The 25,002-nt window shown below is 39.5% G+C and overlaps 7 protein-coding genes across 8 annotated transcripts; 2 read left to right on the forward strand and 5 right to left on the reverse strand.

Annotated features, from left to right (window-relative positions):
• Window positions 1-1,979: 1,979 nt before the first annotated feature.
• LOC136343515 (uncharacterized) lies at window positions 1,980-3,293 on the reverse strand. Its single transcript, XM_066290280.1, has 5 exons — window positions 3,049-3,293; window positions 2,709-2,991; window positions 2,520-2,624; window positions 2,313-2,466; window positions 1,980-2,256 (listed from the first exon to the last, which is right to left on the reverse strand). The coding sequence occupies exons 1-5, from the start codon at window positions 3,061-3,063 to the stop codon at window positions 2,127-2,129; spliced, it is 687 nt and encodes a 228-aa protein (XP_066146377.1). The 5' UTR covers window positions 3,064-3,293; the 3' UTR covers window positions 1,980-2,126.
• An 898-nt stretch (window positions 3,294-4,191) lies between these two features.
• Window positions 4,192-4,806, reverse strand: LOC136343517 (uncharacterized). Its single transcript, XM_066290283.1, has 3 exons — window positions 4,654-4,806; window positions 4,403-4,604; window positions 4,192-4,351 (listed from the first exon to the last, which is right to left on the reverse strand). The coding sequence occupies exons 1-3, from the start codon at window positions 4,663-4,665 to the stop codon at window positions 4,278-4,280; spliced, it is 288 nt and encodes a 95-aa protein (XP_066146380.1). The 5' UTR covers window positions 4,666-4,806; the 3' UTR covers window positions 4,192-4,277.
• Window positions 4,807-5,999: 1,193 nt separating this feature from the next.
• On the forward strand, window positions 6,000-6,868 carry LOC136343516 (uncharacterized). The gene is made up of 5 exons (XM_066290282.1): window positions 6,000-6,146; window positions 6,198-6,363; window positions 6,417-6,516; window positions 6,572-6,657; window positions 6,722-6,868. The coding sequence occupies exons 1-5, from the start codon at window positions 6,132-6,134 to the stop codon at window positions 6,733-6,735; spliced, it is 381 nt and encodes a 126-aa protein (XP_066146379.1). The 5' UTR covers window positions 6,000-6,131; the 3' UTR covers window positions 6,736-6,868.
• Window positions 6,869-7,382: 514 nt separating this feature from the next.
• Window positions 7,383-9,642, reverse strand: LOC136343514 (calphotin-like). Of its 2 annotated transcripts, XM_066290278.1 has the most exons (8): window positions 9,497-9,642; window positions 9,057-9,269; window positions 8,662-9,007; window positions 8,378-8,608; window positions 8,205-8,327; window positions 8,043-8,156; window positions 7,859-7,987; window positions 7,383-7,745 (listed from the first exon to the last, which is right to left on the reverse strand). In XM_066290278.1, exons 1-8 carry the CDS (start codon window positions 9,509-9,511, stop codon window positions 7,519-7,521), a joined length of 1,398 nt encoding a protein of 465 aa, XP_066146375.1. In that variant the 5' UTR covers window positions 9,512-9,642; the 3' UTR covers window positions 7,383-7,518. The 2 variants fall into 2 exon arrangements, with proteins under 2 accessions (XP_066146375.1, XP_066146376.1); XM_066290279.1 differs by lacking the exon at window positions 7,859-7,987.
• A 1,360-nt stretch (window positions 9,643-11,002) lies between these two features.
• LOC136343532 (cuticle protein 65-like) lies at window positions 11,003-11,978 on the reverse strand. Its single transcript, XM_066290303.1, has 3 exons — window positions 11,827-11,978; window positions 11,471-11,759; window positions 11,003-11,417 (listed from the first exon to the last, which is right to left on the reverse strand). Exons 1-3 carry the CDS (start codon window positions 11,836-11,838, stop codon window positions 11,245-11,247), a joined length of 474 nt encoding a protein of 157 aa, XP_066146400.1. The 5' UTR covers window positions 11,839-11,978; the 3' UTR covers window positions 11,003-11,244.
• Window positions 11,979-14,146: 2,168 nt separating this feature from the next.
• LOC136343530 (cuticle protein 65-like) lies at window positions 14,147-15,203 on the forward strand. Its single transcript, XM_066290300.1, has 4 exons — window positions 14,147-14,296; window positions 14,354-14,512; window positions 14,561-14,738; window positions 14,803-15,203. The coding sequence occupies exons 1-4, from the start codon at window positions 14,285-14,287 to the stop codon at window positions 14,970-14,972; spliced, it is 519 nt and encodes a 172-aa protein (XP_066146397.1). The 5' UTR covers window positions 14,147-14,284; the 3' UTR covers window positions 14,973-15,203.
• A 3,409-nt stretch (window positions 15,204-18,612) lies between these two features.
• Window positions 18,613-19,784, reverse strand: LOC136343531 (uncharacterized). The gene is made up of 7 exons (XM_066290302.1): window positions 19,635-19,784; window positions 19,420-19,574; window positions 19,296-19,366; window positions 19,136-19,240; window positions 19,029-19,082; window positions 18,870-18,974; window positions 18,613-18,812 (listed from the first exon to the last, which is right to left on the reverse strand). The coding sequence occupies exons 1-7, from the start codon at window positions 19,644-19,646 to the stop codon at window positions 18,802-18,804; spliced, it is 513 nt and encodes a 170-aa protein (XP_066146399.1). The 5' UTR covers window positions 19,647-19,784; the 3' UTR covers window positions 18,613-18,801.
• Between the last annotated feature and the right edge of the window lie 5,218 nt (window positions 19,785-25,002).

Here is a 25,002-nt window from a genome sequence, read left to right on the forward strand (position 1 = left end):
TAAGACCATGTGCCAGAAAAGGATGCTTATACGCAAGGCAACAGTTGACGTAACGTTTAAGTCATATATCGATCTGTCCAATGGTGGCAAATGAAAGTTTCAACAGCCAAAGCTAAAAATTGTTTTTAACGTTGTTACCGAAGATTTTACTAAAAATTTTCTGCATAAGTCAAATTTAATTTTTAACAGCAATTTGAACCAATCACCTGTGGATATCAGTAACAATTTGTACTAGTGCAATGATTGTGATAATTTCCTTAGAGGAAGCAGTTTCCCTATCTGTTTTCCTTATTCTAAAATTCTGTTTCATCCTAATAGATAAATAGATAAATTTTGTGTCAGTTTACTCCATACGTTGGTTTTAACTAGCAGTTTAAAACTAAATCTAATGTTTTGCTTAATTTCTTCAATTATCTGCTTTATTTTGCGGCTGTTTGTGCGCAATTTCATTCTCTATTTATCTGTAATAATCAATTGCAGCCAATGGAATTGCCGGAAAGCAGATTTGCTCGCTAAATTTCCATTTTGTAATTTTATTATTTATTCCATATTCATTGGGACTACTTCTGCATAAACGCTAAAAATTCCAAATTGAACAATAATTATTACTCCGAGTGGTATTAGTTGATCCGTTTTTTGTCGATCGAGAAAATAAATGATTGAGGCAAGACAGTCACAGGAAACATCAGCTGTAAAGTGCCACTTTTAGTGGCCAGGCTGAGTGAGTGTTGCTTTACAGTATCGGCACTTAAAGTGGCACTTATGGCCTGATTTGTGCCATTACAAGGTCAGCTTTTTGCCAATCGAAGAAAAATGGCTTTGGATATAAAAGAGGAAAATTCCCCATTTTAGATCGTTGTCTTTTGATAACTTAATTGAAAAAGCTTATTGTGCCAATAAATAAAATCCCTATGCCACCAGTAAAACTCCGATACTCTTTAAATATGAAATGTTGGGTATAGCAAATATTGCATTACTAAATTAAATTTCAAAGCATGCCTGTTTCTCTATAGTAGATTGAAGCGATTTTCTGCTCACTTTGTAGCCGATGAGTATTTTCATTAATGGAAAAATAGCTGGATTTTATCCCATTGTAAAGAGATTAATCGCATTGTTTCCGGGTTTTCCTGTAGAGGAAGATTTGGAATATTAATTTGAACTACTGTAATAAATTAAATTTTACGGTTTCAATTTGTTGACCGACATATTATCATATTAAATACTGCCGATGCCATCTAATATAGTATGAGAAATACGTGCATAAAAGGGGGAATTTCCCAAACCGTATTTTTAATATCTCCGTGCAAATGTCCATTATGATATCCCTATAATGATGAATAATGATTAAATGCAACATGATCGCAATATATTCATAGAATTGCAATTAAAATGTAGGCATTTAAAACATGACGTTAATTTGTGAGCAATTATGCGGCTTGATGAAAAATATGAGTCCAACGTGCGAGAAAATTTAACAATAAATATTTCACTTTGATGAAAGATCCGCTCAGTTTTCAAGGCAATTTCCAGCATTCATTATTTATCACTCGCCTGGCGGAAACTTAATTATTATGTATTCTAAGGTAAATAGACCCCCGATTAATTGTACACGCATGTCGCCTCATGCAGCGAAATTTCCCATTTGGTACCAGCTCTTGGTGCTTCTACTCCTTGGTGTCATCGCGAGTCGCGCAGCGCCAATTCCGGACGCAAAACCAGAAGCCATCCCTGATGCTGAACCAGCTCCAGAACCTCAGCCAAGGCCGTGGGTGGTAAGCACTTGGGTCAAAAAACGGATTTATGTAAGTAAGAAAGAGTAGTGACCAAAAATCTTGTTTTAGAATTTCGGAATAGGCCCATATGTCTGGGGCTGGGGCCCATGGTTCCGGCCATATTCATATTCGAGAGTAATATATTATTCAGGCCCTGAGGTCGTTGTAGCCCCTTAGAACTTCTTGGAAGTAATATACGAGTAAATATTCCATACAAATGTGTTTTTATCTATATAACAAATTCTATTTCAATACAATGCAAATATCAACAAGGCAGTGTTTATTGTTGAAATCAAGTTTCCAACTCTATGCACAAACAAATGGACATGTCTAGGTTACATCAAGCCTCTGTTCTTACTTTCCGCAATTTCCACAGGCATCCCTATAGCCTCCATAAGCCCCGGCTCCTGCTCCTGCAGACGCTCCACCCCAGCCTCCCTGTTGTGATGATGCTGCATATCCCCCTTGATAAGTTCCTTCTCCCCTAAAAAAAAAAACAATTAAACGATGTCCCTTCGGCATTGCAGTAAGATTTTATACTTGTAAAGCCCATCGTCGAACTGTTTCTCTCGATAATCAGGCTGCCACTGGCCATCGGCCCCAGAACCGCGTCCCCCTGGGTATACCTGCCCTTCGGCCCCACTTCCTCTTCCCCCGGGGTAAACTTGCCCTTCGGCTCCACTGCCTCTGCCCCCTGAAAAGAAAACCAATTTAAATCTCCTTCAAAGTCACCAGGTAATTAACAACCTGGGTAAACTTGCCCACTTCCTCCGCAGCCTCCATTGCAACCACCTCCGCCTCCTCCTCCCACGGAAATGTATCCCGGCGATACTGAAGACTGGATTATTCCTCCTGTAGGAAACATCCACTCTTATTGAGTTATGTTCTTGAAATCATGAAATAATTGAACCTCATAACAGACCCTTTTCCTTATACCTTGCTTAGGGGGAGCATAAATGCTGCCTCCAACGTCATTGGAGGATATTTGCCCTCCACCGGCACCTTGGATTTTGGCCTCAGCTCGCGGCCCTTGGATCGTGGCCCCTGGGTCACTAGGCCCAATGATAGTGGCACTTGCACTAGGACCTTGAATTAGTGTGCCTCCCCCGCCTGAGGGGTACCCCCCAGCTCCGCCCGAGCAGGCTCCTGGACATCCCCCCCCATAGTGGGGCAAAGCTGTAGAGGTCGCAACGGCAAGCAGCAGGGCTGCTGCGCAGCACTAAATTCGATTTTTTGGTCAAAGAATTTTTCGGGTTTTTGACTATATGAAACTTACCAAAAATTTTTGCATCTTTTCACTGGTTTATTAGCTGGATCTAGATGCTTTTAGAAATGGTCGAAGTTTACTAATAATAGCGGATTATCGCGGCTGATTTTTATATTCCATCACGAATTATGATGACCTCGTCATATTATTGTGCGAGATGGGATATCCCTGTAGATACAGGGTGATTCACTTTTGACTCATCTTCACACGGATCTTGAGCACCTTATAATTTCGCAGCCTCTTCCTATTGGTGGGTTCTCCACAAACGGATTTTTGTTAAGTAACATTAATGAAGTAAATCGATGAAAACAATTGAAATGATGGAAACCAGGAAAAGGCGTATTCGATTTTGAAAAATTTCAAATTTCACCCGCAAGTGGCATCGGGAGTTGAGGGGTAGTTCGGTATTTTGGCATGTGAGCCCTTTTGGGAGATAGATTTTTCCAGTAATGAGCCGTTCCATGGAAAGCTAATTATAGTTTGAAAAACAACTTACTATAAAATTTCCTTTTAAGCCCATCAAGTGACGATCGTTTACCGAATAACTATAAGAAAATAATGATCTAACTGCCCCAACCATATTTGCCGATCTTATTAATTATAGCTTCCTTGACGCATCTTCAAATGCAAATTGCCGGTACAGGATGCAACATTTTGCCATTTAAAACATTTAAACGATTAATATGAGTTTTAAGCCGCGTGCTAATTTTCCTTTTTAATTCAAGCCAAGAACATGATATCCTTCGTCTTGTCCCTTTCACTTGCGTTCTCACTTGTAATTAAAATTTGAGGGAGCTGGTCTGACCACGCCAATGGTCTCCCTAGAACCTTCACGCAATAATCATAGATAATTAATAAAAATTCAATCCTCTTATAGATTATCAGCCTTCGAATAGAGAATAGAAAAAAACTGTTGTTATTGATAAGAATGAGAACCCGTGGGTACCCGACTAACAATAAACAACTTATTATAGCGCGATGATGAAAACGGAATTAGTTGTGTTCATAGTGGCAAAATTGTTCAAATTTAAGTAGTATTAATTGGCTGCCTCGTGTAATGATGATCAAGCGGGGAATCCCAGCAGTAGCCGCAACTGTTTAGCACTCTTTCTACTCCACATCGATTCTTGACATATTAACACACAAACACAATTCAGTAGGAAACTTGTGTATTACGAACTTAGTTTAAACAAAAATTAGATCACAACCGAATCAGCCCACGTCAGATCTCTTGGGAGTTAACCCAACAGCAAGCCTCCGTGTCCCAAACCAAGGGCAATGGATCCGGGGGCTACGGCACCACTCACCACACCTATAAAACAATCACAATCTCACTAAAACCACACTTAAGCTGGAACCTCACCTCCTCCAATGGGGGAAGCAGCCACGGCTCCAGCTTGGGCGGCTGCGGCAATGGCACTGCCATCAGGTCCCAATAGCTTAGCTTCAGCTGCAGGACCGGTGATCAATGCACCAGGGTTGGCAGGTCCCACAAGGGTGGCGCCTAAGCCTAGGATTGAGGCTTGGCTGTAGGCTGCGACGCAGACCACGAAGAAAGCTACGAGCTACCAGAAGCTGAATTAGTAAGTCCGGACTAATTGAAACTGGACTTACCATGGAGTTCATAGTTGAGCAGGTACAGTGGCGGTTCTTACCCAGACGAAAAGATAGAGAGACTGATGTGGTTTGGTCTAAACAACCCCGCCTTTATATAGCTATAATGTCGTTGGGCATTTGCATGTGTGACAGCCTTAACCTTCGGATAATAATAAGAATTGTTTGTTCTTACGATAGTTAAGCGACATGTTACACCATCTTTTTTTACGCTAGACGGCGTTATCTTCCGATTATTGATAGTTTATGATTATTTATAAAAAATTGTTCCGCCTAATCAGGCCTACGCGTAAGCTTGTAGTATCGGTTAAAGTAATTGGATCTTGAAAAAGGAAGTTTTTGTGGACTGGTGAAGAAAATGGCTTTTAATAAAAACAGTTGCTGAGGCAAAATTGAGTATCTTCTATTGTTTCCTATCTGCCTGGTGTATGCAAATGTTGTTTATCTCTTATGCAAATCCATCAAATCTAAAAATAAATAATTTCCATGGTAAGCTCTATGAGACTGCGTAATCATTCAGTAGTACTCTAATAATAACTTAATAACAAATATGAATGCTGATTGTCGTTACTTGTTCCATTAATTCGCCAAAAAAGACTACAATTTCGCTACAACTTCTTCCCACAATTTGTCAGAAAATGGGCTCTCGCCAATCTGTCAAGAAAGTAATTCTCGCCAATCTGTCAAGAATATGCGTTTCTATGTTAGAAACTATTATCAGTAACGATTTACTTAAACTATATTCAACAGATTTACAGTTTTTAAAACCTTTTCCTAAATATTCATACACGACTTCGCTATTCCTCTAATCTTCCCGACACCCTCTATCGACTGGTTCTGTGAGAGCCAATGTAAAATGGCCAATGCAAAGCACATTTCTTGTTACGCCTCTAGGACATTATCAGCTGTCATGTCCTATTACCCATTTTTAAATTTTCCTGTAATCGCACGGAAAGATAGGGCGAGGCCCACGCGCAATGGCATACGTAATATCGCTTTAAAAATTTGAATTGCATTGCAAAATTTACAGTAGCTCACCTGCGTTCCTAAATCACAATCCACTACACTCACACCTCCGCCATTTTCATTCATTTTCTTTCAATTTCAGTCATCGTTATTATCTCTTAAGTACCATCTTAAAGCCACAACCAACAGCATCATTCATTACCTTATACCTGCATAAATAAACAGGTAAGTTGAGAGCGCAGCTCTAATGGGAGGTGCCCAGAAGGATAAAACACGGAAAACAATATTCTTAAGATCGGTTTATAAAAATTCAAATAAAAATGTATCAGAAATTGCGACATGTGGAATTGTTGCGGTAAGGCGACAGTGCATGGGATGGATTTATGAATATGGGTTAATCATCCGAAGGACGTCTGTCTTTCTGGGACTCTTATAAAAGCGACCAGATAACGCTTTAATATGACATTACTAATTCTGAAATTAGTTCACTCAGTTATAACAGTGCAATCAAAATGAAATATTTTTTGGTAAGTACCACAAATACCAAGATAACACCATAAAAACCAGCATCACTAAAGGTACTATTCGCCCTATCGACCATCTATCAAGCCAGTGCCAGGCCCAGCTTGCTAGGCCCTCTAGGCCTAATAGGACCCGCAGCTCCTGGCATCGTTTTGAAAGGCCCTTCAGCGGCGACTTCTCTTTTAGGCCCAGATGGTAGCGCCATAACAGCTTCAGCCATTGGTAAAACTTTCCTTACAAAACTCTACTGATACAGCTAATTTAGCAATTTCCAGGAGGTACTGTGGCTGCAGGGACTGCCCTAGGAGGAGTCGTGAGTGCCCCTCTACTTGCTCCCACAGTTCTAGCTGCTCCAGCCTTAGCTGCGCCCGCAGGGTAGGTTCACGGGGAAGAAAATAGTGAATATTAAAAAAAGGTTTTCATTTTTAAGGGCTGTTTTGAGTGGCCCTTCAGGAACAGTAATCAGCTCACCCTGGGGAGCTCCGCTTATTGCTGGTCCTTCGAAAGTTTTAGGAGGTAAGCGTCCTTCAAGGGCCTACCAAGTTGTGAGAATTGTTGTGGAAACTCTATGCATTTTTAGGTTGGATTGGATAAGTTGATTAAAACTGGCAAAATATCTCGGCTGATGCGATCTTAGGCATGCTCCAGGAATAGTTTTATTATGTCTTCCGTATGGATTTAAGGTATACAGTATAGGTGTATCATTAAATGTGATTTTTGATGCGAATTGACATTTTCTTCCTATCGAAATCCCGGATTAGATGTTTAAATTATATCTGTGGATAACCAAAATCTGGCTATTTAAAAAAAGAAACACAAAAATTTGTTGAAATTGTCTCCAGCTGAAAGTTCATCAGGTTAGTTACAAGATCCCGCTTCAGTGATTCTTTTTCAAACAAGCAACTCTTTTATTTGCTAATAAAAAAAAACTTAAATTGAAAATATGGAATCTACCGCAGCTCAACCTGCAGAGCTTCAGCGAAAAATGTCGCAGTATGGCAACACCGTTCGCACCGTGGCAGTTTGAGTTACTCCGTTGCTGCCACGGTAATTTTCAAGCAAAGGATCGGTGCCTTGTTGCCATTATGGGAGTGTGCATGAAATTGCTTTAAAATATGCGGATAATTTTGAAAAATTTCCAATTAAAAATAATCATGTTAGGTTTGGAATTTTGTAAATAGAAAGCGCCAAAAAGGGTGTAAATTCCTGAATTTCAAGGACGAGCACAATAAAAACTTCCATAATCTGTGAGCTTAGTTATTAAATATCTGAATAGAATACATAACCAAAATTAGAACTTAGTAACATTAATCTAAATTGCATAGAATAGTAACATCTCTGACTAGTAATCTTAATGACATAACAATAACTGCGGCCTTATTTCTTTCCCTGGTCGAAATTGTCCCTTTTATAGCGATTGTCCCATCCGACTCCCCCGCCTAAACCGGTTTCATAGGAGTAGGCTCCGTCTCCTATTTTGGACACTTGAGATAGGGGCACTTGGGCCAAGTTAATCTGTGCAGCATCGATGCCCCCCTGAGCCAGGGCCGGGCCCAAATACTCAGTTTGAGAAAGATCGGAAATTTCGTTTTGTAGAAGTTCTCCTGTAAAGACAGTTATTTAGTGGTGGTTGGAGTTGAAAATGGCAGTAGAAAGAAGCAGAAATTCTGAAGAAGGGCGAGAGAGAGAGATAGACGATAATGGGAGGTGTTCTTACCCATCTTATCGTCAATAACCATACGGTCTGCGTTCTTCAAGGAGGCTTTCCTGTAAAATCTGGAAAGGGCCGAGCTCAAAACATGAGGTAGTTTGTATGCAGGGGTTTGATACAATGAATCGCCCATATCTGACATAGTCCGGCAAGATTACAAAACTGCCCTTGAGATATACCAATGTCTTACCTATTCTCCCATCGGCAGCAATGGAATTCGCAATTTTGGGTATTCTTTGGATGTTGGCTGAAGGGGCCAGCGCAATGGGAGCTGCAGGGGCTACAAGATCTGCAGCTGGAAGCGCTAATTTTTTTGTATTATCTATGTCCAGTAGCAAAAGCAAGCACTTACGAACAATGGTACTGGAGATCAGGGGACCTGGAGTGGACGAAACCAATCCACCTAGACCTCCGCTGATAACCCCATTGGAGGAGCTGTATTCAACCAACGGGGCTCCCGCAGCATGATCAATCCCTAATAAATGTTTTCAACAATGCGAAATTTGCAATCTAATAAAAAATTACCTAAATCGATACTTCTTGAGTCGATGGTAGAAGAGAGTCCTGACAGGGGGGCTGCAGTGGAATGCGCCAAATTAAGCGGAATTTCCGTGCTTGAAATTAAAGTAGGGGGTGCTGCAACTGCAGGTAGCGAAGCCAATGTGGAGGGTGCTATAGACGATAACGAAGTAACATACGAAGTTTCCTGCAGGGGTGTTGCGAATTTGGGCGGAGCTATGATGATTTTCCGAGGCTCTACTCAGAGACATAAAACAATAATAAGTTTTTTTTTAACTTTATTCTCGAACCTGTGATGGTAGTGGAAGCAGGGCCAGACACCACTGAGGCAGACCCTTTCGTGATAATCCTGCCAGAAGGACCCTCCAAATCCGAACTTTGCTCTGGCTCTACATCAGGCGCCTCAATGATCTCAGTTTCGATGATGTGAGGATCTTGTTGTACTATTTCGATAGGTTTAACATCGACTGCAGCTGAAACTAGTGTCGGGGCGGCAGCAGCAACAGAAATTGGGGCCAACAGTGGTGGTGCAGCCGATGCTACAACTGGGGCTAGCAGTGGTGGCGCAGCCGATGCTACAACTGGAGCCAATATTGGAGCGGCAGTTGAAGCAACTATTGGTCCGAGGGCAGAAATCTGAAGAGAAATTTTGGTATACTGAGTGAATAGCAGTGTAAATGGCTACCTCAGGTTCAGCGACGATAATGGGTTGTTCAGCAAGTCCATCCTCCTTCACCACGATTCCTCCTACTTGCTCTGAGGTGATTTCACTACCATCAGGGCCTCGAATGATGGTCTCGGAATCAGGGCCTTTGAAAATACCCCCACCTCCAGGACCCAGCAAGGGGAGTCCTACGTGCGGAGCTGCGTAGCTAAAGCCGAAGAGCAGAAGGAATATCTGTATAAAAAAAATGTCAACAACTTTTTTAAGTATCCCGACTGTATGCAATATTATATTATACTATAGTTACATAAACCTCATTTGAAGGTGAACTACAAGTCTGGGACAAAAAGCACCTCTTATAGTTACATAACAATCACGCCATTTAAATAATATACACCCATAGGTCTCAAGTACCACCATCACTCATTCACAACAGTTTTTCAAATCGTTAGAGTACGTACCACCTCGAAGTGCATGATGGTAATGTCTTCCTCGACAACAGGCACCGAACAGGATCTCGGAATGAAAAGTGGTACCGCGTTGATATTATTTTACCTTATAATTTCTATTTTATACCGCTACGAGTCCTTGCTACATTTTTTCAGTACCATGTAGTGCCACACCTTAGTTCAAGACGTATTTTCCTGCATTTAGCATGGTACTAAAACGCTTTTTCTTAACGCTGTATACGACTTGATAACGTGATCGTGGGGTGGCCCGCATTGCTGGGTTCGTGCTCATGGGTGGAGAATGGGCTTGTGGCTTTGCATGGGATCGGCGAGGGTATTCAACGCCTCGACAAAATTAAATTATAAGTTTATAAGGCTTAAAAAGGCATTTCTGATGCATAGGCGCATTTACAACAGAATTAGTCTTGGGCGCTTTGATAGTTCAAGGGTTCAACTTTAGGTTGCTTGCAAAACTACAGTAGAAGAGCAGTTAATGGAATAAATGAGAGCCTAAAAAGTATATAGAATCTATGTATGTAGCTCGAAATATTATAATAAATCAGTATAATTTCGAAAGATTTGCGAGGAAAAAGGTACTATAGAACCACCCCAAATGCTTCAGAAACAAACTCTATAAGCATTAGCTAAAGGCGTGTTTCGATAGATGGCGTTCAGGGGTTAATTGGTATGGCAATAATTTATCTAAAAATCAGCACCATCTATTGTGGGGTCAATGAAATTGACACACCATTACTAAAAAGCTTTGGCAGCGGCTCAAGTACTTTTTCTGTGGTCACAGACAAATTTCTTTTAAATTGATTTTGTTGCCCTTCTTCCTTCAGAAAAATGGGCTTCTTATAGTTCATTCTTTCTCGATTAAAGCTGCAGTTAAACGGGAAATTTGTAAAATAAGGGAGAATCTTAAAAGGGTGTAGAATCTGCGGTTGCATGTTGTAAATAATTAGTGTAACCACATATCACATCACAACCGGGGAATAGTGGACTTCGTGTGAGAAATTAAATATCAAAAATGGTATTTGAAAAAAGAATAAATTAAGAGAATGAAATAAACCAACGAGGATAGTAAAAACATTTGAAAAATCTGTAAATTAACTACTGAAAAACACTAAGAAGCCCACAAAATCAAATTAAAAGTCTAGTGCAGATAAACATAAATGTTCGAATTTACAGGGTGTCTCAGTTATTATTGAAATTAAAGACATACGGTTTTTAAATTCCTATGCTCGCTTTTTATAAAAGGAAAGTTCATAGATACACAAAAATCGTTACTATCTTGTTTACGTAAACACAGGGTGTTTAAAAGATTCGGAATTTTGGGATTCCCCTGTATGTTAACTATTTATTCTACAAGATACCGGAAAAGCAAAAACGGACTTTAGTAGTTTTTGTATCGAAGAAACTAATGGCGTAGTTTGTGTTTTCGGCACCATATAATTTAGCCGAAATTAACCAAAATTATTACTTTTTCAAAAGGATCCTTCAAAAGCAAACAACGTATAAAGTAGAGTTCTTTATTGAACACTCTTGCTCTCTCACTAAATAATATAATACAGTACGAAATATACAATGTGTATACAAATCAAGAGGCAGTAAATACAGGTCACACAGCAGAAAATCAGCCACGCCCAAATGGTGAAAATTTCCTCAAATACGTTGGGCAGAAAATTAAATTTATCTTGCAAAAGTATTTAAAGATTATTCGCCGGAGGGCTTAAAAAGAGGGATGAGAGTTCGGGTGTTTACCAATGGCCACCATGACCATGGGCAAGGGTGGGTCCCCAAAGTCCATCAGCGTGGATGGCTCCAGCGGGTCCGGCGATGGTGGCTGGCACAGTTGGGGGTCCAACAACGCTTACACCATGGGCGAGACCTACACCATGTCCAAGACCAACTCCCAATCCTAATCCTGAGCCTGTTGAGACAACGTTGAAACAAATTGGACTTATACCAAAAATCTATAATTACCGATAAGGGCACCATGTCCAACAGCGGGTCCTACAATAGCAGAGTGTCCAGCAGAAGCTCCGACAACGGTAGCTCCATGGGTGGAAGGTCCTACGACAGCAGCTCCAAGGGTGGAGGGTCCTACAACAGTAGCACCATGGGCGGCAGGTCCGGCAATGACGGCTCCATGAGCAACAGGTCCGGCAAGGGCGACTCCATGTCCGAGACCGACTCCCCAGCCCAATCCGTGTCCGAGGACCACGCCACTAGGGGCGGCATAGGCGACGGAGAGGGTGGCAAGGGCGATGATCTGTATTTCAAAGGGAGACATTTTTTAATTTTCTACTCTGTCGAAGGAAAATAAACGGATTTCTTACCAAACCGTTCATTGTGAGATCTTGTCGTGTCTAGAGAGCTGGACTTGACTGTGCCCTAGTCCGAGTTACACCCCCTATATATAGTTCGCACTACGACCTTCGAGCTGTGGTACACACGGAGTAGAGACCGCAGAAAAAATTCAAAGTGCAATTATTATCGGTCGATAATGTTCATTTGCATTGGCCGTTTACTAGTGGAATTACATCATGCAGATTCAGTTCGATATCACACTTCTAGGCGGGTTTTTGGACACAGATAATTATGGTGTTTTATGAAGGTGATTTCTTTTAGATTTTAAGGGTGTTCCAAGGTGATTTGGGACGGAAGAAATAATGCTGTCATTTCGTTCAAGATTGCAGTATGGAGCCCGAAGTTTTGTAGCAAATAATTATATTTTATAATTTTGAGGATTTAACACGAAAATGCGCTTAAATGACTTGGAAACCACCCAAGACGCTTCGAAAACATCTTCCGGAAGTATTAGTTATAAATGTGTTCCGATATATGGCGCCAGCGGGTGAGTTTGTTTAACAAGAAACTCATCTTAAAATCGACGCCATCTCTTGAGGGCTGAATGAAACTGACACGCCATATTGAAGAAGCCTTTGCCGAAGTTCAGTTATTTTGAGTTTTTTCGTATTTCTGCACGTCCCACGTTAACTAATAAGATTTATACAGTGATCGAAAAATACCAAGTCCCTTATGCAGGTACAATTTTTAAAGTCTCAACGGTTTGTTAAGCTTAAGAACATGAAAATAAAGTTCCAATGAAAACAAGGAAATAGAGATTTATTTATTGACTTAACTGATCCAGTGAGGGATGATTAAAAACGTTATTTGCCATTCAAAAATTCAAAATTTCTAGTCCAAGCCGTATAATTAGGAATAAACTATAATTCATCATTGTCGAGAATTCTTAACAAAAATTTATTTTTCTACGTTTTTCGATAGGAAAATATCCGCATCGCTCTACATCTTACATGTTAAGAAGACATTTCATGCATCTCAAAAATTTGGTGTTACCACGAATTTGACTATCTATAGCAAACTGATATCTTCCACATTACATAGCAATAACCAAGCGTGACTCAACGCCAACCTATTCTTGTGAACATGTGGACAAAAAGTGCCCCATTCTCGGACACCCATAAAAATCTGCAGTTATTGAAGGAAAAAGAACATAAGGTTAATCAGCAACAATTATATGCATTATTTATGAGCCTCTATCGGCGTTATTATTTATAGCAGAAAGGAAAAAACAGATTAACTGTATTGTAATGTCACCAGATGGTGGGCGGTTTCTCTTAAGACATTCTACGAGTGTCATAATAGTAGGACTGCGGATGGTACTCATTCGCAGATGTGAATAAGGATGGATGTTGGGAGGAATCAGTGACGAACTGGACATTATGGGAAGATGGGTCTTGAGGAAGTGATTTAAAGAACTAGCCCAAGATTACAGGATTTTTTATGTGAAAGCAAATGTAGAATGTCTGCCCTGTGTAAAGGATCGCCTTGCATATCTTGTTTAATGAATGTTCCATTTTTAATGTTCAGGAAATGATTAGGTATAGACCTAAAACGAAAACGCGAATCTCGATGGGAGCCACAAAAAATGAAGCAGGTTCAGCAGAATGAAGCGGAAGTTTTAACTCCAAATTATCCCTGCTGAGTTGAATCCGTCCCTGCATTATTAAAGATGTGGGTGTTGGCCATTTCCACTTAGCGTGAGAACAACTGGGCGCAACAGTAACCGACTCCCATAATCGTGCTGATTTTCGCTATCGCATTTTATGTAAATGTTTTTTCCTTGCAAAAAAAAACATAAATAACTTATCATTTTTGTGTTTGTTTTATTGCCGTATTTATTAGGAAAGCGGATATTTAATTGACCATGGGCGTGTTGCGCCAACGGTCGCACAAAGGCCAAAAAGGGATAATACGCCATTGTAGCGATTATCGTTGAAATGTCAATGCTGCTCTAATAGTTTTTCTAATTATCTTCATTGCGCTTAAAATATGTCGCGCCCAAGTGGTTATAAACCAGACAATTTCTGATGTAATAATCGCGCATTTTATTCAAATGACAAAGTGCCCATTGGTTACAAATTCCCATATATCTCTAAAGTCACGCAAAATTGCTGAACCATAGAGAAGTATTTAGTCCGGTGCTAAATATAGATAACATATCCTGAATGGAACCTACACACCCTCCTAGAACCACACGTGACTCAAGGTCTCAAAGTCTTGCGATATTTCGCAACTCGCACCGCACACATACACACGAGAAATCTCCAGGTTCCATAAAAAAAACGTCTTCTACGTAGGTAATTACGTATGTGGCTTGGTGCCAGGAACTCGAAGGTCGTCTTTTTACTTTAAAAGTCCGGGGGTGCCATAGATTCGACACAGTTTGTTGACGAACTTTAGCAGTTTCATTACATACCCACATTAAAAATGAAAGGCTTCGTAAGTAGCGCGGCATTCCCCCCAAAATTAGATTTAGAAATGTTTATTGATGTCTAGATCGTTTTTTCCGCCCTTCTGGTCCTGGCTGCCGCCAAGCCGAGTGGCCTCCTAGGAGGTTGGGGAGGATGGGGCGTAGCGGCTCCCCTCGCAGTGGCCGCCCCCGTTGCCACGTGGGGAGGAGCAGTCAGCACCGGAGCCATCTTAGCCGGACCTAAGGTAATGTGAAGATGGTTAAAATTTATTGGGAAGTAACGAAGCGTTTAGAGCACCGGGGCTATCATTGACGGACCCAGAACCACCGGAGCCGTCCTCACCGGCCACACCTCGTCCGGTGCCGTCCTCGCATCCGCTCCTGTAGCTGGCGTCGTAGCTGCCTCTCCGTGGGCAGTTTCAGCTCCCGTCGCTGCCGTAGCTGCCCCCCTTGCCATCGCCCCTGCTGCCGGTAAGTCGCGGTCATACGACAATTTCTTAATTTCGTAATTTCATCATTTAAATGGTACGTCTAGGTGTGATCACCAACGGAGGTGGCACCATCGGAGTGTCTGCTCACGGAGCCGCTGTCAGCGGTCCACCAACTGCCCCAGCCATCATCAAGGGACCTTCCGGTAAAATCGTCGCTGATGGGCTCTGGGGACCGACCCTAGAAGGGCTGCCACTGCTCGCCTCCAAGTGGTAATCACTCACGGTGCCCCTTAATACGTCCATTACTCGTAATTCGGTCTTGGTTCAACTGGCCGGTTTGGCTTCCCTTCAAGGGTTCCCGTGGAGGTTGCTTTTAGGGAGACCGACGGCGAGTTGGAAGGGGCCGAGAACCGCGACTGCCTCTTCTTAATTTAACTCCTTTATGTATATGTATGTGCACCTATTTATTTTCGTGTGGAATATATAGCAAAATGTGATAACATAATTTGGTTTATTTATTCATGCGGTTTAAGCCTCCAGGCAAAAACTCCGACAAAAATACTGATGAAATAGTTGAAATTAACTCATCTCGGCTTGGTGTGTGCAAGCAACGCTGCCCCCTGAGAAAACTCTTTAAGAGGTATTTCATGTTAAATTTAATATAAGAACCGGGTAATTTAATATGGTTTTTTATGGGAAAACATGAATTGATCTTGTTTTTCTTGCCTGAATGTGGGTGTGGTTCACACAAAGAACTCTAGGCTTACGTGACATTGCATATTTTGCGTAACCCCATAACATGATCATATCCTGGTCTACTACACTGAGGGTTATTAATTACATGTGTCGTGCTTTTGGTTCGTAACACAAGTACGGTGATACAAAGCTTTTGAGTAATGCTCAAAAACTGACAAAGACTGTTCGTATCCCTTGCAATTTTCTACAAAATCAATGTGCAAAATATGAGGTATTAGCGTTGAAGTAACTTTCAGATAGGGCCAGCTAAGATTGTATATGCATAAAGCTTTACTCGTAAGAATAATCTGTTTAAGAAATTAAATCCGACAGTACCAGAATTTAAAGAGTAATTGCAGTAATTTCTCCTATTAGGAGATAATTGCATGTCTGCGGTGTAAACACGCCAAGAGCAAAAAATCTTAAGTTTATTGATAGGGGAGTTTTCGCCATACAATACAATAACTAGCACTAAATTTCAACTGGAAATTGGTTATTCCGCATCCACCTCACCTCCTATTTCTAGGAAAAGTTCTATTCGACTGTTACGTATTTTTATACTCTGCGTATGAAAAGCCCAGCAATCCTGAAATATTTCGAAAAATATGCAATTTATTAAAAAATACCTTATATAAAAATGTAAGGAATTTAAAAGTTCTACCATTATACGGTATTCAGAAATATACAAGATGCATCACAAAGTAGCAGTGAATTGAAGTTCTTTTCTTTTATAGGATAAACAACTTTTTATAACATTTTCTGATTCGTCCTCGCATTCTGAGCACATTTCATGTAAAATGTCCAATGGCTAGCTTTCGCGGTTCAGCAGCGGTTGCAGGTGTGAAGAAAACCAAACGAACTTATGTTTGTCGGATTAACTGCTGAAAACGTGCAAATGTGGTAAATCTGACGATCTAGAACGCCATTTTAGGTGTCACGAATGAGAATGATAATAGCTTGTCTTTTCCTGTCAGATCTATCTAGTAATCAGCTTGCACAATAGTGCAGCTTAGATAGAACTTGGAGATGAAATATAATCGCCCCCTAGATCGCCGGACTTGACGCCCCTTGACTATGGCGCCGCTTAAAAAGTGAGGTGTACGTCACCAAACCGTTAAATTTAAATGAGTTAAGAAAAATTACTAACGAAAATCGTCTCATTACTGTTGAAATGCTGGAACATGTTATTGAGAAATATTATTACAATTTAGCTCATTATCAAACTGTTTAGGGGGCAAATTTTGAGCACTTCCGTCAATAGAAATATGTCCATTTACATAAGACCTGTTTTTTTTTTGTTTCTTATTTTCTTTAATTTCTACAATGGTTGCTCAGCCGCTAGAATTAGCCATAGGACATGTTACGTGAAATATGTTCAGGATCGGAGGGTGGATCGGAAAATGTCATAAAAAGTTTGCCATGCTGAAAGAAAAAACGTAACTTTAATTCACTGCTACTTTGCCACACATGTTGTATGATTCTGAATACCGCAAACTGGTAAAATTTTAAAACCCTTCAATATTTATATAAGGTATTTTTTGATTGTATATTTTTCGAGATATTTCAATGTCACCGGAGTTTGCGTGCAAGACATCCATTTCAAGACGAACCACCCGAAATATGTTTTGATTAGGAGGAAAATTTTAAATAATAAAAAAAAGTCTACTTAAATACCTACGGGGAAATTTCATTTGACATTAGAGATAATTCTATCAGCCACCCCCTCACCACCAGCTACCTTCACTTTGATATTTCAAATGGCACCCCCCATCGAGTAATACATCAGTCCACTAGACATTTTCCCATGGGATTATTTAAAATGCAAAGTGTTTAGAACTCGACTTAAAAGTATTGAAAAATTGAAAGATAGAATTTTCTTGGGATGTAAAAGTGTTACTAGGCAAACTTTGCCCAATGTTCGTGATCAATTTGAAAACAGTTTATTATTGTCTCACTAATAATAGCTCACTCTTTGATCTCAATAAGTCGTTTCCACTAGGACATATTTTTCCCTCTAACTCCCGACTCCATTAATCGATTACAGTTTTCTTTATACAGTTATATAGCAAATTGAATTCCGCTTGCAATGATGTGTTACTCGATGGGGAGTGTCGTTTAAAGTATCAAAGAGAAGACAACTGGGCGTGAGGGGGTGACTGATACATACAATTCTCTCTAATGTCAAATTAAACTTTCCCCTAGATATCTAAATTGACGCTTTTTTTTAACGAGTATTTAAAATTTCCTCTCAACCAAGAAATATTTCGAGTGGTTCATTTTAATGTAAACACCCTATATAAGAAATGTTGGACTCCCTTAGTGACAAAGCACTATATAATGATTAAAAAACAAAAAAAAACGTTTAGGTTTTATTTGAGTTTCCTGCCTTTCTCTAAGGCGAAATAAAATAACGTGATGTGTGTGTCTGGTTATCTATGCATACGTAAGCGTTATGGAATATATGAAAATTATTTGGTTTAAAGTCTTTACGTTCACCATTGTCAAGAATTACGTCTTTTTTTTTATTCTCATTAAAAACAACTCTTTACACACACACACACACATAAAAGTAGAGTTGAAATTCTACGGTGTTCTCAGTTGATACTGACAATCCTTTCCTAAATTCCAGTTATAAAAAACGGATAAATGCCTCCTAATATTATTCCGAAATCTTGCATTCACCATTGTCAAGAATCCGATATTGCTTGTTAGTTCTCTTTGAGAGTAACGCCTCACACACAACTAAAGAGGGATATTTGCACACATTTAGCATAGCGGTTTCACACCATTACGTACATTCTTCAGTTTTTCGGCCTTGTAAACGTTCATTTAACATGATACTTGGTCGCAGTATTTCTTCGCTTTAAAATGTGAGTTTCTTGCTTTTCGCTCTATTTAAAGATATTTCTTCTTGCTAGGATATAGTTAATGTCTCGATAACGGTAATGCTAAAACGCTCTCCTAGCAAGAACTTGCACTATTTAGTTTCAATGCTAAGGTCATCAAAGTCGCACAAATGTAATGGTCACGGTGGCTGCTTTTCGTTGACCTATGGAATTTGTGGATGCCACGCCTAAACAGGGGGTGGCCTGTAGATGTATTTTTCAGACACTGGTAATTAACTATGTGATTAGTGCTAATTTTCCAGGAACGAATTTTTTAAATAAAAGAAATAAATCTCTCATTTACATTTTTCGTTTATTTGCCAATTTTTACAAATTACATAGAACATTTAATACACATTGTATTTATTATATTATATAGACATCAATCTATATACAAAGATAAGCCGTCCAACGCAGTTACACAGCTTTCCATAGTTTATTTATTTACACTAAAATATGCAATTCTGGCAGACAGCGTTAGTTTCACCACCAACCTGAAATGATACACATTGAAGCTTCTACTTTGAATTGACGCTTTCATCAATACTCACCACCTTCGCCTTTCCATGAGCCGTCATCCCCATGACCACCGTTCCAGGCACCGTTGTCACCATGCCATTGGCCATCGTCACCTCCCCAACCTCCGTTCCAGCCGCCTAAGACATGCGAATTATTATCACAATATTTTAATAAAGTAAAAGTTTACTAACCATTGTCACCGTGCCATTGGCCATCATCACCACCCCATCCGCCGTTCCAGGCACCTGAAGAACATTCATTGTAGTAAGTACCTATTAGTTAGAAGGGTAAAGATTACCTTCTCCGTGCCATTGGCCGTCATCACCACCAGCTCCCCAAGCCCCTACAGCACCAATTGCACTAGGTCCAATGGGTCCGTTCTTGGTGATAGCACCAGATGGGCCTGAAACCCAAAAAAATGTTATAAAACGTTGACAAAGGACGGCTGGTATTTGAACCTTTCAAGATGATTCCGTTGTCTCCTCCCCAGGCACCATCTCCTCTCCATTGGCCGTCATCTCCATCCCAGCTGCAAATACTCATGTTAAAAAAGTATCGGAACATTTACAAACCTAAAAGCACCTTCCGTCGTTCCAACCACCACCACCCCATCCTCCAACGTTTCCAGCTCCTCTGCCATCAGGCCCAATGGGACCGTGAGGGGTGATGACTCCGGAAGGCCCTTTGAGGATGATTCCTGCGCGGACTGATGCGCAAAGCGCCAAAGCTGCCACTACCTGCAACCATGTATGTAAGTCACAACTGTTGCTTTCACTAAACCTCTGGTTTACTCTTACCAGAAATTTCATATTGTGTATAGCTTGGTCGAGTTCTAAACCAAACGACAAACTATAATTCAAATCAGATACACCCCGGTTTATATAGATCAATTTGTGACCTTCGAAGACAACGAGGAAAATGCTACATGAAACGGCCACGATATAGGGTCATTATCATAACGAAACGCAGTGGTGGAGGTGTATACTTTCTTGGTTCGAGAGGTGCGCCCCCGACAGGTGGTTCTGGGGTAGGCGGATTCCGTATGAACCCCGAGGCAACCGTGCAAATTTGGGTATTTTTAAATTGCGTTTTTATGCAGCAAATCGCTCTCGAAACTACAAGAGCTGTTACATTTTTGTACGACCAATGTCAGTCAGCGGCATTGTCCCTTTGAAAAAACGAATTCTTTGGTTATGCAAGTCGACGTAGGTGCACTTGACTTTCCCCTGGTTTCATATTGATAAGAAATTCAGCAAATACCGCATTATACATGCATTATTATGAATTGCACAGCAATTAGTAGCAATAGATTTTTCTGTTCCAGCAAATGCACGCACGCCGCAAAAATCCCTGTAAGGCCATTTCCAGGGGAAGCTTATTTTTCCTAGCCAATATTTCGAAACTTTTACTATGACAGCATATGGTGCTTTAATTTGGGATGTAATTTATTTATTAACGCGTACTAACCTCAGCCAATTAAATTGAGTGATGCAATCATAATCTTTATACATTCCGCATTTTCACGCCCAATAAAAAAAAACAAGTACTGTCGGAATTCTAAATAATTAGGGATAATGCCGCTACTTCGGTATCTACGAAATTTATTTGAAGGCAAAAACAAAAGTATGCTAAAATATGACCAGAAAATGCAAATAATTTGCCTTATATAGGAGCATAATACGACAACAAAAGAAGTATTAAAATTCATTAAAAATATTTATTTTAATAAAAATAATTGAAATTAGTTAATTAATATCCTAAATTCCTCTGTTATCTAATTTCCATATGCGGATAGATGTCTATGAGCACAAGGAAATTCCATTGGTAGCTAATGCCATGAAGGATTGTTGTGAGTTAAAATGACGGCAATCATTTTTACACTCATAGGAATTCATCATTGAGTGTTTGATGATAATCAATGTCTCGTGTTCACAGTTTATGATTTAATACAACTTTTTCCAAAAATCACACGTCACACTCTTAATCTGGATAATTTGGTGAAGGTAATTTTACTTTGTTAAGGTATCAAATAATAATGAAAAACGGGCACACATCTTGTTATTATGGTAAATGTAAGTTTTCGCATTAACCGTGATACAGACTGAAGAATTTCTCGATAGTCAATTTAGCTCACCTCGAAACGTCTACATCTTATATTAATCTAGCTTATAACCTATTCTATTACGCGTATAATTATGTTGGTTTCAGACGATATTGAGTATGGTTTTTTCTAGTAAAGTGGATTATATAATTAACCAAAATTTCACGTTATTTTTTATAACTAAAAGCTCAATTCCTAGAGATACATAAACCAACATATTTTGCAAAAATATAACTTCATGTTTTCCTTTATATTATTAAAAGCGGTCTATTGTTAGTCTTTACATGGGTTTGTAAAGTACCTACCCTGTGAAGTACCATAAGAAATTAAGATCATTACAAGCAAAAACATATAACATTAACTATCCCAGACAAATTCTGAATATTTATAAAAGGGCGTGGACACGGTAATACCTATTTAGTAAACGCCTAGAATTTTTTTTCAGCATATACGTGTTTACAAGGGCAGCTTTATGTGCGAATTACTATAATTGTTTGATGAACATTCCCTGTGTCTTTGTATTATAATAAAATGTTTGCCATTCATCCGTATCGTAATGATGCAAGTAGCTTGTACTAATTAAAAGCCGTTTATTATTTACAAAAGGAAGCTACTATTGTGATGTTATACAGCATATTCCAAATAAGTAATTTATTAAAAAATCGCCAATATCACTGAAACATTCCTCGTTGTTGCTCGCAATTTGTGGTTCCGCTTATTTAATATCAATGATAGGTTTATTATCGCAATTGCTACAACCTACGTGGTATTACCGAATGCAGAAAAAGAAGAATAACATCTAAATCTAGTTGAAACGGCAAAGGCAACAAATACCATCGATATATTAAAGCGAATATTCAGCAAAATCTACTTAAGTTAGTCCGCATGCATCTCTTTTGAACAGTATTGTTCTTTTTCCATAAGAACAGATACAATTGCCATTGCGAGGAAATACTTTGTCTGGTTTTAGAAGAAATGTAATATGTGCAACTAATCACTAACCGAAAAGCTGATACCAAAGACTTCCAGTTACTTTCATATAGGATAAATTTGCGATTAAATTTCACCTGAACACTTTGATTTCATATCATGCTTGTATGAAAAATGTATTTATTAAAAGTTTTTCTAGTTGCAACAGGAAAAAAATGTTATTTCTAAAAAAGACCTTTTCATTAACCTGATTACTTAGACATTTCTCTTATCTATTTCAAATTAAAAACAAAATCGCCGACGCTTGCCTCTCCCAAAACTGGCACGGAACTTCGCCCAGATTTCTCATCTGATGTATCTTCTGAGTGAAAATGATAAAAATATTAAATAAATCTGGCAGATTTTGTGCAAATGCCACAGGGCAATTAAAAACGCGAACAACAAAAAATGCGTTTAAAAATCTAAATTAATCCCAGGCTTTTACTAATGTTCATTATTGTAATTTTTCTGTAGAGCAGTATATTTCATAATGGATGAACACACCACCCCCTGTGCCAACTCCTCCTTTATAGATGTTCTAATTGAAAATACCTATCGTCAAATGAACTGACGTTTGAGATAAGTCACTGTAATGTCTCCCATTAAAGTAAAATGTTCGGAAATGACTGTCGCTCTTTTAATTCCTTAAAGTCACCGGAGAAGATTTTCAATGTAGATGCTCATTTCACTTATTATATTTCAGTCATATTGTGTATTGCTCACTGTCTTTCTACATCACATCCTTTTTCAAAATATCCGTTTATGACTTCAATACACAGTTTTTGCAGTGAACGCTCGAATTTTGTGAAAAAACTAAAAAACTTTTACTATCCTAATACCTGTAGAAAGTCCTAAGGAAGTCGTTTTACTTTAGAATGTTGATCCCAAAAAAAAAACAGAATTAATCATTTATGAATACCTCTTTAAAGAGGGAGTTGTGGTGATGAAGAAAGACTACAATGCACCCAAACATCCTGAGTTAGAAACTATTCCTAACTTGAAAGTGATTAAGGCTTTGCAAGCCCTGAAATCCAAACGTTACGTCAAAGAACAGTTTTCGCGTAGACAGACATTATTATTGGTAAATTTTTAATCTCAAATTTAGACTCTCATTGTACTAGAGAAATGTAATGATTCATTACTTAGGTTTCCATACTTTTTTCGGTTCAAAGTGGCACCCCAACTTTTTTCTTGATACTCTATGTGTTGCCCCCATTGTTGGAGCCGTTTGTTACAGCCATTTGAGCATTGAGAGTTTGAAGTTCAAAAAGTAAATATTACGCGACAATAGTAAATATACCTGGGTATAGGTTAACATAAAGGAAAGCTGTAAGAGCACCATTATAAGACAGTATTGTTGATACCAGGTTCCCTATTTTATCTACTTGAAAGATACTTGACGAATTCTAATATCAAATACCTCAGAATCTTCCTTTATTTAGGGTTGATGGAACAATCTTGGCAGGGAGGTGATCGATCCCTGCTAAGATTGTGCCATTAACCCTGAAGAGGCAAGCCAGGATAGAAACTATTCGTTCCGGCCAGCTGGCTCGAAGAGGTGGCAAGGCCGAGCCAAGAACGCAGAAGACCGAGCTGAATCCTCAGGTATTTCGTTTATTAATTTTAGATTTTATTACGGATATCACTTATTGGCGTATATTCGGTATATCAATGAAACGCGTGCATTCATCCCCAATATAACTATATTCTTCCAGGAATCTTAACCGAAACTTACAAACCTTGCGTTGCAAGGGTCGCGCCGCAGGCAGCCTTATAGTCTGGTTTTCCCTTTTGGTTTACAATCATAAATTATTCACACTGAATTAAATAATTCCATAGCAGTATATTAATTAAAATTTTTTTGATTTAGAGCAAATGATATATAACAACTGTTACAGGCACCAGCCAACAATAAAAATATAAGGGGTTGGAATTAGCGTTTTTCTATTTGTGCAAAGTTTAATGGTTTATTGTTTATGTATCATTACAGTGACATTGTTAAAAATATTGTCCATTGTTTTCCACTACTTTTTGCCATCTTTCTGGCAAAACACGAAAATTACGTCGAAAGAATTTTTCGTCATTAAATTCGATGAATGAATCGACCCAATTCTTGGTACTTGCGTAGTTATCGAGGTGATGCTCCGGCAAACCATGCACCATGGACCGAAACACGTGGAAATAAGATAAGGGATGTTTGATGAATATGGCAGATGGGGCAGGACTTTCCATTTCAGTGTTTCCAAATAAGTTTTCACGACTTTCCCAACATGAGATCTGGCATTGTCGTGGAGCAAAATCACCTTGTCGTGTCAATCCTCAAATTGAGAACGCTTTTCCTTTAACGATTGGTTCAAACGCGTCAATTAACGTTTGTAAAGGTCCTCAGTGACGGTTTTGCCCGGTTGGCGCATCTCATAATAAATTTTCCCAAGCTGCTCGCACCATATGCACAGGATGATCTTTTCCCCATGAATATTCTGCTTCCACCATGATGCCGATGTATGACGGGGAAAACTCCACGATTTATTGAGCTTAAGATTGTCGTACTGCATCGATTTTTCGCCGCCAGTGACCATTCGGTGCAAGCATCTCTTTCTTGCCTGCCGTTGAAGCAGCAGCTTACAGATGACCAAATGCCGTTCGATGTCCCGTAGCTTCAACTCACGTTGACTGCGTATGTGAGGGGGATGGATAATACGGTTGAAAGGGTAAACGTGGAAAAGGCGCTGATTGAGAGGATGCAAGGGATAGGTAAGAATGAACTTAGTGTGGGAGAGTTAAGGCCAATGTGGGGATGCATGCAAGCATGCACGATTAGGATAAAGGAGAGATGGGGGAAGATCCTTTTGAAGGATCCCAACATCAAGATTGGATGGGCAGTATGTAGAGTCGAGAGGAGAGTGAATTTGAGGAAATGTTTAAGGTGCTGGGAGATTGGACATGTGATTGCGGAATGTAAAGGAGAAGAGAGAAGGGGGTGTTGTTATAGGTGTGGGAAAAAGGGACATGAAAGGAAGATATGTGAGGCGAGGGAATGGTGCGTGTTGTGTGAGATGGAAGGACATATGACTGGGACGGGGAGATGTGGAGAA

This window comes from Euwallacea fornicatus, chromosome 15, assembly GCF_040115645.1.
Source record: "Euwallacea fornicatus isolate EFF26 chromosome 15, ASM4011564v1, whole genome shotgun sequence".
Classification (NCBI taxonomy): Eukaryota; Metazoa; Arthropoda; class Insecta; order Coleoptera; family Curculionidae; genus Euwallacea; species Euwallacea fornicatus.

Bases quoted from the DNA above. Each gene is read 5' to 3' on its own strand.
- LOC136343515 (XM_066290280.1), bottom strand. The intron at 2,625-2,708 runs GTATAAGGAAAA...TGTTTCCTACAG, and splicing joins TTATGCTCCCCCTAAGCAAG to GAGGAATAATCCAGTCTTCA. The intron at 2,467-2,519 runs GTTGTTAATTAC...TTTTCTTTTCAG, and splicing joins AAGTGGGCAAGTTTACCCAG to GGGGCAGAGGCAGTGGAGCC.
- LOC136343517 (XM_066290283.1), bottom strand. The intron at 4,352-4,402 runs GTGAGGTTCCAG...ATTGTTTTATAG, and splicing joins TGCTTCCCCCATTGGAGGAG to GTGTGGTGAGTGGTGCCGTA.
- LOC136343516 (XM_066290282.1), top strand. The intron at 6,364-6,416 runs GTAAAACTTTCC...AGCAATTTCCAG, and splicing joins CATAACAGCTTCAGCCATTG to GAGGTACTGTGGCTGCAGGG. The intron at 6,517-6,571 runs GTAGGTTCACGG...TTCATTTTTAAG, and splicing joins GCCTTAGCTGCGCCCGCAGG to GGCTGTTTTGAGTGGCCCTT.
- LOC136343514 (XM_066290278.1), bottom strand. The intron at 9,008-9,056 runs GTAGCCATTTAC...ATTTCTCTTCAG, and splicing joins TTATCGTCGCTGAACCTGAG to ATTTCTGCCCTCGGACCAAT. The intron at 8,157-8,204 runs GTAAGTGCTTGC...CAAAAAAATTAG, and splicing joins GATCTCCAGTACCATTGTTC to CGCTTCCAGCTGCAGATCTT.
- LOC136343532 (XM_066290303.1), bottom strand. The intron at 11,418-11,470 runs GTAATTATAGAT...TTGTCTCAACAG, and splicing joins TGGACATGGTGCCCTTATCG to GCTCAGGATTAGGATTGGGA.
- LOC136343530 (XM_066290300.1), top strand. The intron at 14,513-14,560 runs GTAATGTGAAGA...CGAAGCGTTTAG, and splicing joins CCATCTTAGCCGGACCTAAG to AGCACCGGGGCTATCATTGA. The intron at 14,739-14,802 runs GTAAGTCGCGGT...TGGTACGTCTAG, and splicing joins TGCCATCGCCCCTGCTGCCG to GTGTGATCACCAACGGAGGT.
- LOC136343531 (XM_066290302.1), bottom strand. The intron at 19,367-19,419 runs GTGCTTTTAGGT...GAGTATTTGCAG, and splicing joins GGTGGTTGGAACGACGGAAG to CTGGGATGGAGATGACGGCC. The intron at 18,975-19,028 runs GTTAGTAAACTT...CGCATGTCTTAG, and splicing joins CCAATGGCACGGTGACAATG to GCGGCTGGAACGGAGGTTGG.